The sequence below is a fragment of the Typopeltis vanoorti genome, chromosome 1, assembly GCF_054136105.1.
Source record: "Typopeltis vanoorti isolate ZY-2024b chromosome 1, IOZ_Tvanoo_1.0, whole genome shotgun sequence".
Classification (NCBI taxonomy): domain Eukaryota; kingdom Metazoa; phylum Arthropoda; class Arachnida; order Uropygi; family Thelyphonidae; genus Typopeltis; species Typopeltis vanoorti.
Genome location: NC_143549.1, coordinates 59,108,749 through 59,121,720, shown reverse-complemented (window position 1 = coordinate 59,121,720; position 12,972 = coordinate 59,108,749). Strand labels below are relative to the sequence as shown.

The 12,972-nt window shown below is 33.8% G+C and overlaps 1 protein-coding gene across 1 annotated transcript in view; it reads right to left on the bottom strand.

Annotated features, from left to right (window-relative positions):
* LOC150110021 (ankyrin repeat and FYVE domain-containing protein 1) overlaps positions 1-12,972 on the bottom strand; it is a 532,825-nt gene that overhangs the window by 324,519 nt on the left and 195,334 nt on the right. Inside the window, 1 exon segment of the mRNA XM_090395273.1 lies at positions 3,319-3,523. Within this exon segment, the coding sequence (XP_090251399.1) occupies positions 3,319-3,523 (205 nt within the window).

The window sequence follows — 12,972 nt, the reverse complement described above, 5'->3', positions numbered from 1 at the left end:
ACAGTGAGTCATCCACCTCAAGCCTACGAAGATCTCCAGGATTTACAAAAGGAGGGGAAAACTACCAGCACACAGGAGAAAAAGTCTGCACTCACTCGTAAGTACTTATAATATTATAAATATATTTGGTGATCAGAATAGGATATGTCAATGAAAATCAGCACAAATTAATTTAATGATGTTTGCCTGAAGAAACTACAACATGCTACAAGATTTCATTTGTCCAGTGATTGATAACTAATTTAAATGTAATTTATATTTGTCAACATGCCACACCCTGTACATAGGTGTACTAATACTCTTTATGATTATGCCATGATTAATTATTAATACTTATGTTAATGTATGAACTTTAAAAAATTTTGGAAAGTATTTACAAGTAAATTTGTTTGGACCGGACCCTCGGAAAAAAAGAAATCAGCTAACGCCTTTTTATTCCTGTATATCAGAAGGCGAAGCGCTTTTTAAAAAAATAATTCTTACTCTTTTAACTAATTTTATAATTAATATCTGATTTATTTTGAACTGTTTAATTTTTATTACTGAACATTTTATCAAATCATTCTTATTACAATTGCTTTTATTTATTTGATATAATTTAGTACTTTTCTTACAAGTATTATTACAATTCATATTTACTTTCGTATGTTGCAGTCTCTTTTTTTTTTACTATTTTGCATTATTAATTTACTTTTATATTATTTGACATTTCTTATTTATAATCTTATTGTTTTTCATACTAAAGTTACCTTTACAACACAATTCTATTTGTTTTTATTATAGCTCTGACAAATATTGGAATTTGAATATTATTGAAAAAATACCCATGGATACTTGTTTAAAGACAGGAACTTTAACACAAGGAGGAGCAAGTACTTCTGCTGACACACGTACACGTATGATTGGAGAAGATATGGAATTGCAAACTGTGGTTTCTTCAAAAGCTAATATTAAAGAACAAGAGTAATCTAAGAACAGACCAAAACGGAAGTACCATGAAAGTTATTTAAATTATGGATTTATGTGTATTGGCAATACATATGCTCCTGATGCAACGTGTGTTTTATGTAATAAAATACTAGTAAACAGTTCTTTGGCTCCAGGTAAACTTCGTAAGCACTTCGAAATGAAACACACTGATTACAAAAGAAAAGATATACATTTTTTTAAGAGACAACGTGACTCACTAGAAAAATCTAAACTTCAAATGGCTACAATTGCTACAACTGAAAATGCAACAGAGGCATCTTTTCGCTTGAGTTACTGCATTGCACTTCATGGTGAAGCTCATGCAATTGGTGAGACACTCATTAAGCCTTGTGTGAAAGGCATTGTATCGTGCATGTTAAACGAGTAGGCTGCTAAAAAAATAGATGCAGTACACTTATCAAATGCTACTGTTTCACGCTGCATCAAAGATCTTTCTGCTGACATAGAAAAAGAGCTAATTCATCGACTTAGACTTTGCAGTGAATATTCATTGCAAATGGATGAATCTAAAGATGTCACAGGACTCGCTGTATTACTAGTGTTTGTTCGTTACATATTTGATAAAAGTATTGAAGAAGATTTACTCATGTGCAAACATCTACAAAAAAAAAACTACCAGAGAAGATATATTCAACTGTATTAATAATTATATTACAAAACAGGAAATCGGTTGGGAGAAGTGTCTTGATATTTGTACAGATGGTGCTCAAGCAATGGCAGGAAAGATGAAGGAAGTTGTAACACGTATCCTGCAAGTAGCTACAAGAGCCACCAAAAGTCATTGTGTTTTGCATAGACAAGCACTAGTAACAAAAAGAATTCCTATATATTTAAAAACTATTTTGGATGAAGCCGTAAAAATGATCAACTATGTAAAATCTCCACCACTTCAATCCAGATTATTTAAAATTTTGTGCGATGAAATGGGTAGTGCACATTCACACTTTTATTACATACTGAAGTGAGATGGCTATCCAGAGGAAAAGCATTATTAAGGCTTTTTGAACTTCGTAGTGAGTTAATGGTCTTCTTGATGTCACATAATTTAGGACAAAATTTTATTGAATTATTAAGAAATTCTTCATGGTTGATGAGTCTTGAGTATCTGGCAGATATTTTTACAAAGTACAATGAAATTAACTTATCATTACAAGGAAAGAATATTACAATTTTTAATTCAAGAGATAAAATAGCATCTTTTCATAGGAAGTTGAATATTGTCCCTGATATCAAAAGAATTTATAATTCAAATACCCAAAAACATCAGTCATTAATAACTTAATTTGCAATATACGTTTTACTATTTTTATGTGTTTTGTTTTTAATAATTAACATTTGACAATAAATGATTGTTTTTTCTTAACGCTTAGATTTATTAATTTATTTTATTTATATTTACCTACCCTACAAAATCAGCACACCGGAGAAAAAGTCTGCATTCACTCGTAAGTACTTATATTATAAATTTTTGGTGATCAGAATGGGATATGTCAATGAAAATCAGCACAAATTAATTTAATGATGGTTTAATTAATTATTAATTAACAATAAAATAAGCTAAATCACCAATTAATTATTAATTAATACATTACAAAATAACCAAGGTGTTCCGTGAACATTTCAGGATTTATGAAGTGTTCCATTGTAGAAAAAGTTTGAGAAACCCTGGCCTAAAACTTTCTCGATTTTGGGAAGTCATATAACCAATACTCTCCATTCATGGGTTTCATAATTGTAATTAAATATTGTTTATAATTTAAAAATTAATTAAAAAATCAATTTATTGTAATTATTTTGATTATCTATTAATGTAGACGGAGTTATTCTCTTCCAGCCGATGTTGCACATATCATGTGCTTTAAATTAAACCGTTCTTTGAGTTTTCAAATAACTGTATTGACAATGGCTATGAAACTTAGCCAAAAATTTTACAAGAAAAATAAACTGAAGTGTTTCTAGCATTAATATTTTATAATGAATAATATAACTTAATTGGAGCAATAAGGTTTCTAATAGAGAATCAGATATTAAAAACAAACTGTTAAAAAAGGGAGACATTCAATTTATCAGATTTTTTTTTAACATGTTTACTCACCAAACAACAAAACACTTTAAGTCACAAAATGAATCTTGACCAGTGGTCTTGTGATATCCAATTACAGAACTATGCAACACCAAAGATTTGTAATTCAGTTAGTTGGTGTCAGGGTGACATACAAATCACTAGCATAATGTACTAGTTAAGGGAAAGAAGGCAAGCATAAAAAAAGTAAAAACCTATTCAATATCTCTTAATTTGATGAAGTTAAACAATAATAAAATACTTACTTTCCATTATTATCTTGCAAATTGGGATTTGCACCATGTTGCAACAATTTAGCAGCAACTTTTGCCATACTTTCTAACTGGAATTTGTTTGATTCTTTGAAATTAAAATTAGCTACCAAATGAAGAGGTGTTTCTTTCTGCAGTGGTAAAGCAATGTTAACTGAAGCACCACTATCTATCAAGAAGATGGCTGAAAACTCATCAGCTGTCAAATAAAGAAAATTTAATAACTATGAATTATTTAGAAGCATATCAAAGGCACATGAGATGTTACTAAATTAAAAAACTTCATTATGAACTTACCATTAAGTAAGCCCATGCTGAAAATATATTTCAAAATAAAATCAAATGTTACACTCAAGGTCACAACACATTTTGAACTATTCATATGTAACTTTTTTATTCAATACTTTTCTTTACCATTCATGGTGATGATATAAAAACCTATCTACAGCTCTCAATTTCATTAAATATTATACATACATCAAATGGATTTAGAAAAGGACGATCATGTATAGACCCGGCCTTTTGCCTAAAATTAATAATAGAGAAAAGAAGAGAATACAATTTAGAAACACATATTGCATTTATTAACTTTGAAAAAGCATTTGACAAAGTTAAAAGAAGCATTTTATTTAACATATTAAAAGAAAGACAAATACCAAATAATATCCTAAAAGCTATCATAAGTATATATGAAAATAATCAAATACAAATAAGATTAAATCATGAGCTATCATATACGTGAGAGATAAATCAAGGGGTCCGACAGGGATGTCCCCTCACAGCAACTGTTTCAATATTTACCTAAATGAAATAATAAAATAGAATAAAAATTTCCATCAAGTTATTAAACTTTCTCCTACTGTGAACTTAAACACACTCCTTTTTGCCGATGACCAAATAATAATTACAAATTCTGAAGATAACTTACAGAAAACTATTTTAGATCTAAATGAGATAGCCAAAGATTATGATATGATAATATCAACAGAAAAATCAAAAACTATAGCCTTTAAAGGAAGATCCAACAAGAACTAAGATAGTAATAGATAACAAGATCTTAGAATGGGTGAATTCATTTAACTACTTAGGATGTATGATCACATATGAAAATGAATAAGATATAAACGTAAAAATTGCAAAATATTTAAAAATAACTGGTGTAATTAACACTATATTTAAACCAAACCTAGTTCAAAAACAAACCAGACTATAAGTATACAATACACTACCAGTCTTATTGTATGGAAGTGAAATCTGGACAATAAAACAAAAAGACAAAGGAAGATTAATAACAGCAGAAATGAACGAGAAAAACTGCAAGTTATACTCTATTTGATCACAAAAGAAACGAAGAAATTATTGATCTTTACAAATGCATCATAAGTAAATGATGTATTTGCACGTGGTAAGTGTTAGATTTCTAATCTACACAAAACGTCAACAAATAAGTCCTTAACATATAATGACAAATGCAATTTCATTACTCCTTAATGAACTCCAACCAACCATACATTTATTATTATTAAGAGAGACCACCAGGGAGTCGGGGACTCATCGAGGAAGGCCACATACTACAAGGACCAGCTATCATACTTATTCTTGAATTCATTCACACTGCTTGCACTCACAACATCCAATGGCAATCCACTCCAATCACACACCATCCTTTGAGAGAAAAATCTAGCCCTCGTCTCCTTCTTAGCAGCATTCATTCTCAGCTTTCAAGAATGCCCTCTTGTCCTTTCCCCACCCTCCTTCCATCAATTGAAATCTTGTATTACCCTTTCAGAAGTTTGTAAGTCTCAAAACAACATCCTTATCTTTACATGTGAATGTTCGTTTCTGAACTGAAATTATCTTTAAGTTATATTTGCAATCTTTGCTACATGGCCCCTGAACTTCAACTTCCTATCTACTAACACTCCAAGATCTCTAGCCTCATCAGTTTCTTCTAGCCAAAATCCCACCAATATAATGACACGGGATATCTAATCATGCCCAAGTGAATGACTTTACATTTACTGACATTGAACTGACATCCATTTTCCCATGTCCACGATTCCAGTCTATTCAACTCATTCTGCAATTACTGCATATCAGCAGAATTCCTGATTATCCTACCTATCTTCGCATCATCAGTAAATAGCTGTATGTCATTTGTCAAATAGTACCCAATATCATTAATGTGAAGATTGAATAACAGTGGACCAAGCACTGATCCTTATGGTACACTACTGGCACCTTAAATCTTGCAGACTCACATCCCCTGTATACCACTTTTTGATATCTGTCAGTCAGCCATCCTCTTATCCATGCTAATATTCTATACTCCAAACCCATATTCTCCAATTTATGCAATAGTCTACCATGCTGTATTCTGTCAAAAGCCATAGCAAAATCCAAAAGTATCATGGCATATCCATTCCCCTTGTCTAGTTCAATGGTAACATTATCATAGAATGTGAGCAAGTTTCTAAAACACGACCTTCCCTTAGTAAACCCATGTTGCTCATTGCAAAGTAAAGATTCACTGTCAGCCCATTTCTGAATGCGAGCACTAACCAATTTTTCCAAAATCTTCACCACAACTCATGCGATGCTAATTGGTCAATAGTTGGATACATCAGTCTTTGCACCACTCTTGTGCAATGGAATTATCATGCAGTTTTTCCATTCCTGTGGAATCTTTCCTGTTCTGAGACTCATATTAAATAGTCCAGTCAAAGGAATAGTCAATCCAGCTGAACACTGTTTTAGCACACGTGCAGCTGATATCCCATCAGTCCCTATTACTGAATTCTTATTCAGTTTGTACAAGAGCTCTAATATCTCGTTCTAATACACCTGAGTTTCTTCATGCAGTGAAAAGTAGCAGTGAGCTCAATGTCACATACATCAGGTTGATAGCTTTTAGCAAAATGGGCACTGATTAGTTGAAGAACCTCTTCTGCATCTGTAACCCTCACACCTTCTGCATTGAGAAGAGTATCCTTTTATATTCATTTTTTCTTTTACTTGCAGCATATCAATAGAATTCTTGTGGGTTGTCTTTAGCACACAGAGCCAGTTTCGATTCATACTCAGACTTTGCTTTCCACAACAGTTGCAACTATTCTAGCCTGCTGCTTATAATTTTCATAACAGACATCATTTTTATGCACAAAGTATTTTTTGATTTAATTGTCCTTATCATAAACGAGAGAATTAATTTAAGCTTCAATAGTGGTTATTTATATTAATGATGACTTTTCTATACACCACATTGTTTATAAGATGAGTAAGATATACACCCGTGTCAATTTCACTCAACTGTATCTGGATTCCTCATGTCATCATCATCCAATTCCTGCCATGTACCCTCAAGAGGGTGTACAGGATATGATAGTACTACATGAAAAAAATTACATTATTACCAACTTCCGATCTACAATTTTCCTCCAAATCAGTCTGTTACTTGTCAAGTCTCCAACATTATCAGATCTTATATTTCTATCGTCTAAGACACTTTGTACCGTATCAATCCACCTATATCTTGGTCTTCCTCTGGATCGTTTTGCTGCCAACCTGGCAAGGAACACTCGCTTTGCTAATCTTTATTCGCCCATTCTGTTTAAGTGACCATACCACTTGAGATTAGCTCTGCTAACGCATTCCTGAATGCTGACAATGTCAAGTTCTTTCCTATTATCCTCATTTTTAATATGATATTGACATTGATGCCATCTGTTCATGACTATAATCTTTCTCAGGACTCTCATATCCATGGTCTCTAGTCTTTGGTCAAGTGTTTTACTTCTGACCCAGCTCTCAGATGCATAAGTTAAAACTGGTTTGAACACTGTCTTGTATACAGCTAATTTAGTGTTCTAATTTCTCTCTTATTCCATATGAATTTATTCAATTGACTTCCCACCATACCAGCTTTACTGATTCTGTTGTCCATTTCTATATTTAATTTACCATCTTCAGTAAAAATCGTACCTAAGTAGCTGAAATGTTTTATTTGTTCCACAGGTTCTCCATTCACAACACAGTTGACATTTTCAATGATTCTGCCTATTTTCATTGTCTGTGTCTTTTTATTGCTCACTTTCATACCATATCTATTACAACAGCTATTCAATTCAGTCAGAGAATCTTGCAGACTTGTAGCAGATTTATTTAGAAGTATAACATCATCCACATAAAGCAAAGAGCTGACATTAACATCTCCAATTTTGATATCATGTTTAATACCACTTTCCTTCATAATGTGATCCATATAGATAATGAATAACAGAAGGGATAATGTACATCCTTGTCTCGCACCAGATTTAACATTAAACCATCTTCCTGTACTTCCTTCAATTCTAACTGCTGACTTACAACTCAAATAAAGACTAAGTATTGCTTGACATAATGCCCCATTGACACCATATAACTGTAGCGTATTAAATAGCTTCTCTCTTGGCACCTTGTCATATGCCTTTTCCAGATCGACAAAACTTAAATACAGATCTTTGTTATATTCCCATGCTTTCTCGACAAGCGAAGATCTGATCCTGACAGCCTCTATTTGGCCTGAATCCAGCTTGTTTTTCACCAAGCTTTTCTTCGACAGTTCTTCTCAACTGTTTCTCAAGTATACTTGCATAGATCTTGCCAGGAACACTCAGTACGCAAATACCTCTGTAATTCTCACATTCAGTTTTATTTCCCTTTTTATATATGGGTACTATGAGAGCTCTACTCCAATCATCGGGAATTCGTCCCTCTGTCCAGGTTTCTGAACTATGCAGTGCAGCCACTGTAAGACTCTTATACCACCATACTTCAGCATTTCTGGTCGAATATCTACTCCTGCTGCCTTTCCACATTTCAAGCCTTTGATGGCTTTTTCTACTTCAAGTATGGATATGTATTCCTGACTGCATGCCTGGTCAGTGTTTTTTACCACTGTGCTGTCACACTGCTTGTTTCATTTAGCAGTTTTTCAAAGTAATTACTCCATACTTGAAGGATATCTTTTTTTCCCATTTTCATGTCACCTTTATCATCTCTTACTCCTTTTACAGGACTCTTTCCTCCATTCCTAAGCTTCTTCAGTAACCTCCAGAATAACTAAAATAAAAAGCCAAATGGCTAGTTTTCTAGCAACTTTATAGAAATTAAGGGGATAAACATCCTTTGTTGTTATATAGCCAGTAAGTGAAACTCAAGATCGAGAACTACGATCTATGAGTTTCATGCCGAAAAACTATCGGCGAAGGCAATTTGAAGCAAAGGTGGAGCTTAGTGAGGGAGCTTGCTCCACCTTTGCTTCGAATTGCCTTCACCGATAGTTTTTCGGCATGAAACTCAAAGATCGTAGTTCTCGATCTTGAGTTTCACTTATTGGCTATATAACAACAAAGGATGTTTATCCCCTTAACCTCCAGAATATTTTGTCACCTTCTTGATATTTATTTTCTATATTCTTGCCAAAGTCCTCCCATGACTTTTGTTTAGCTAGTTTTACACAGTTTTAGCATTCTTACATTTGTCTCTGTATTCTCTAAGAGAACAAGCTGACTTATTTGACAGGAACTTTTGATATGCTTTCTTCTTTTCCTTCACTGCCTCTAACTTTCAGTGTCCACGAGTTCTGATTTTTTTATCCTTACAGACAACCTCACCTTACATGCCTCTCTGGCAGAATCAATGTTTTCTTCAGAGTTTGCCACTGAATCTCGAAGGTTTGATTCCTGTCTCAAACTCTTTCATTTTTTCTTCAATAATCTTTCTGTATTTTAGTCTACAGTCCACATCTGAGAGCTGCTCAACTTTTATTCTCTTTAAAACTTTCTTACATGTTCTTCTTTTCAATATGAAATTCAATTTTATCCTGCTCAAGACTAAACAGTGATCACTTCTAATTTCAAATCCTTTGTACACTCTGGTGTCCTGCACCAGGGTGAAAACATCACTATCAACAATAACACAGTCACCCCTATTATGTTGATCTGGTACTTATCTAATTCCTCAGCTAGCTCCATTTCTTTGCCATTCAGGCTTCTTACGTTGATAGTACCGATCTTTAAACTCTGGTCATGTTGAGTTGGAGTTTGTTTTCAGATTTGTTCCAGTAGCTGACTTTTTGCTGTTCACCCTGGTTCCCTGGCAAAAACAACCGGGGCCTTGTTTAACCGGGCAACGCCCCAGCTGGCATGAAATTTTGTCATGATGTACCATTATTTTTTATATTGGTTTAACCAATAAGAATACAATTTGGTTGGCTAAATCACAAATCGCCAGCCCATCCTTGTTGTTCGTTCAGTATCCAAGTAGATACCCAACAGGGTGCACCATGAGAAGGTGAGGATTGGGCATTAGGTCAGAAGCCCTGGTCGGTTCTCCGCATTCCTTTAAAGGCTATGTGGAGGTCTCCTCTCAGTTATACAGCTTTGACCCTTAAGCATCCCCTTCCTCATGTTTATATAAATAAAAAGAAAACAAAATTCAAGCATTAATAAAACAAACCCATTCTAAATATACACAGAATGACCACACTATTTGCCTTATGCTGAAATCATAAGGAAGGGTGTTTTTTTTTTTTTTTTTTTTTTTTTTTTTTTAATGATATCTTATATATCCGAACCTGGCAAACGCATACAGTTAAGTGTGCAATGCATTTTCAGGGAGATACTGTCAAACACCTAAACTATATTTCTTAATATCAGTATTTTTTTAAAGAAATCCATAAAGAGATTCTAAAAATGCACAACAGTATCATAGGTGAAGATAATGAATTTGTTTATTTTTTAATTTATATTTTTTACATCCTTATCTAGAGTCTGGTTTGAAACTAATGTGCAGTCGTGTTTGTAGGAAGATCCTGTGAAGATCCAGTGATTTTTTTCCCTGATTTATTAAGTCTGCATATATTAATTGGCATATTTTAAGTATATTATGGTAGGTTTTAGCAGCTTTATATATTTAGTGCATTTAGTAATATAATTGCGTATAACAATAAGTAGTATAATTGTAGATGTACAGACATTTAGAGGGATGGTCTACACTTTAATGTGTTTGGTATCAGGAGTCTTGATAAATTATTAACTGGTATGAGACCTAACAGTCAGGGAAACTAGATTATGATGAATGGTACGAATCAATGTGTAAGAGCAACAATGATATGCAACTGTGTTAATGATGGAAATGTTAATTACCATGGAAATGATTATGAGAAGAGTTTGATTTTGTGTTTGTTCAGTTCAGAACTATCATTCATGTGCAAAGATGTCTGCATAAGTAAGGCACTAAATAAGAACAGATAACAGCAAGTTTCTAACTGTGTCCAGAACACCACACAGACAAATACACAAAAAAGCATGCAATTAACTTATGACTATACAAGAATGATAGGAGTATAAGAAACAAAGGGGTACAGTTTATTGCCTGAGTGAATAGGTTGGGACCTCAGATTGTAGGCATCAGTGAGACCTGGCTATCAGAGGCAGGCATATTAACTGCTATCAAGTGTAAAGGATACAGTACTTTTAGGAAGAATAGGCAGGATACAAGAGGGAAGAAGGTGCTGCTAATGACTTGAATCCAGTCAGATTGAGCTAATACTAGTAGCAGTGAGTTCTAAAGCCATATGGTGTGAGGTGGAGTATATCAAGATCAAATACATAGTGGGGCATTGTTACATACCTAGCGGATCAGTTGCAAGTGAAGAAGAAATGCATTACTAAAAAATGATGGGTGCAAAATGAATAATGGTAATGGGAGAACTTTAATTATCTCAACACTGATTTGAGTAGCAGTGAAACTGAATTTATTGAGCAATTGTGAGAATTCTTAAGTAGCATGTGACAGAAGGAACTTGAAGTCAAAGAGTGTTATATCTGATTATAGCATTAGAGAGGGTTTCAGTTAAAGATGATATAGATATTCTGCCTCTGACTTGGGAAGTGACTAAGTTTATGAATATTCCATTCAGAAAAAGTTACATGCTGAACTGAAAAGCAGGAAATTATCACCAACTGAGGAGTATGCTGGGTTCTGTGCCATGGTATTGGCCTGCTGGATGGGAAGAATATTGATTGTGCATGTGAAGTATTTAAAAAGTTAAATGATACAATATGGGAATTTGTCACTAGAGTTCAAAGAATAAATAGGGTAGGAATGAAATGGATGTGTAGTCTTGCTAAGCAAGAGATTTTGTAAGAAAACGATGTGGAAGGAATACTGTGTATAAGGATAATGTCAGTTATGAAAGTTATAAGCAGCTGTTCATAAGCATCAACTGCTGCATAGAAAGCAAAGTAATTATGAAAAGAAATGGCTCTGCAAGCAAAAGACAACTTAAAAAACTCTATTATTATGCTGCAAGTAAAAGAATGAATATGAAAGAATAACTACTGAATGTAGATGGTATGAGCAACGGACGCAGAAGAGATTCAACTAATGAGTGTTCATTTTGCTAAAAGCTATCAACCTGGAGTATGCAACACTTAGCTCACTGCTACGTCTTCACAATATGAAGAAACTCAGGTGTGTAATGAAGGGGGGGGGGTACTACAGCTTTTGAACAAACTGAATAAGACTTCAGCAGTATGAACTGGGATATCAGCATGGATGCTAAAAGAGTTAAGCTGAATTGGCCATTGATTTGACCAGGCTATATAATTTGATCTCAGAACAGGGAAGATTCCACAGGAGTGGAAAGAATGTATGGTAATCCAACTGCACAAGATGGTGCAAAGACTAATTTATCAACCTATCAGGATGTCTGGAGTGAGAGGTGAAGATTTTGTCAAAGCTGTTAGGGCTCACATACAGAAATGGGTTGACAGAGAATCCAAGATATAATCTAAGACAGAGAAGTTTGGGTCTCCTGTGATGAGTCTTCAGACTCTGTGGAGGTGCCTATACAATAAGAAGAAGTCGTAAGATAAGTCATACAATGATGACAGAACAAGTATTGGCAGGAATCATACATAAAGCACACAAAACAACATACAAAAGCATAAATACAAACAATAATGAGATATACAAGAAAGAAAATTAACATGGAAATTGTTACTGAAATTAGTCCCTTACCTGAAATCTTCATAATGAATTACATTCAGCTGTACCATTAAAATAAAAAAAAATCTGAAAACTTAAAGTGAAGTTTAAAACTATAAATTACAGAAGTTTAGGTGGGTAACAGCTCATTTTTTTTTTTTTTTTACATTTCAGGAGAACAATATCAAATTTTATATTGTTATTCATCTATCATTTGCCATGTCCAATTAGAAAGCTGACACTCACACCAGCTGTGTCAATCACTTTTCCCTTTCCATGAGGCTGACTATACAGGATACATGTTCATCAGCTATGCCCCCACCTCCCTCTTTGTAATTGGAGGTGACAATTATTAAGTTGACTGCTGAAATTTTCAGGTTATTTTTTTATTTTAATCATGCAACCACATATAAGTAGATCATTACGAAAATTTCAAGTAAGAGACTGATTTTGAACTATCATGACATGCCGGCCTGGTTGGCCAAGTGGTTAGCGTATCCACTCTCCAGCCAAAAGGCTGCGGGTTTGAATCCTGCCATGGACATGGATGTTTGTGATTGTCTGTGAAAATACTATTGGTAGACAGTAGATGGCATTGGTGCAGATGATGTGGTT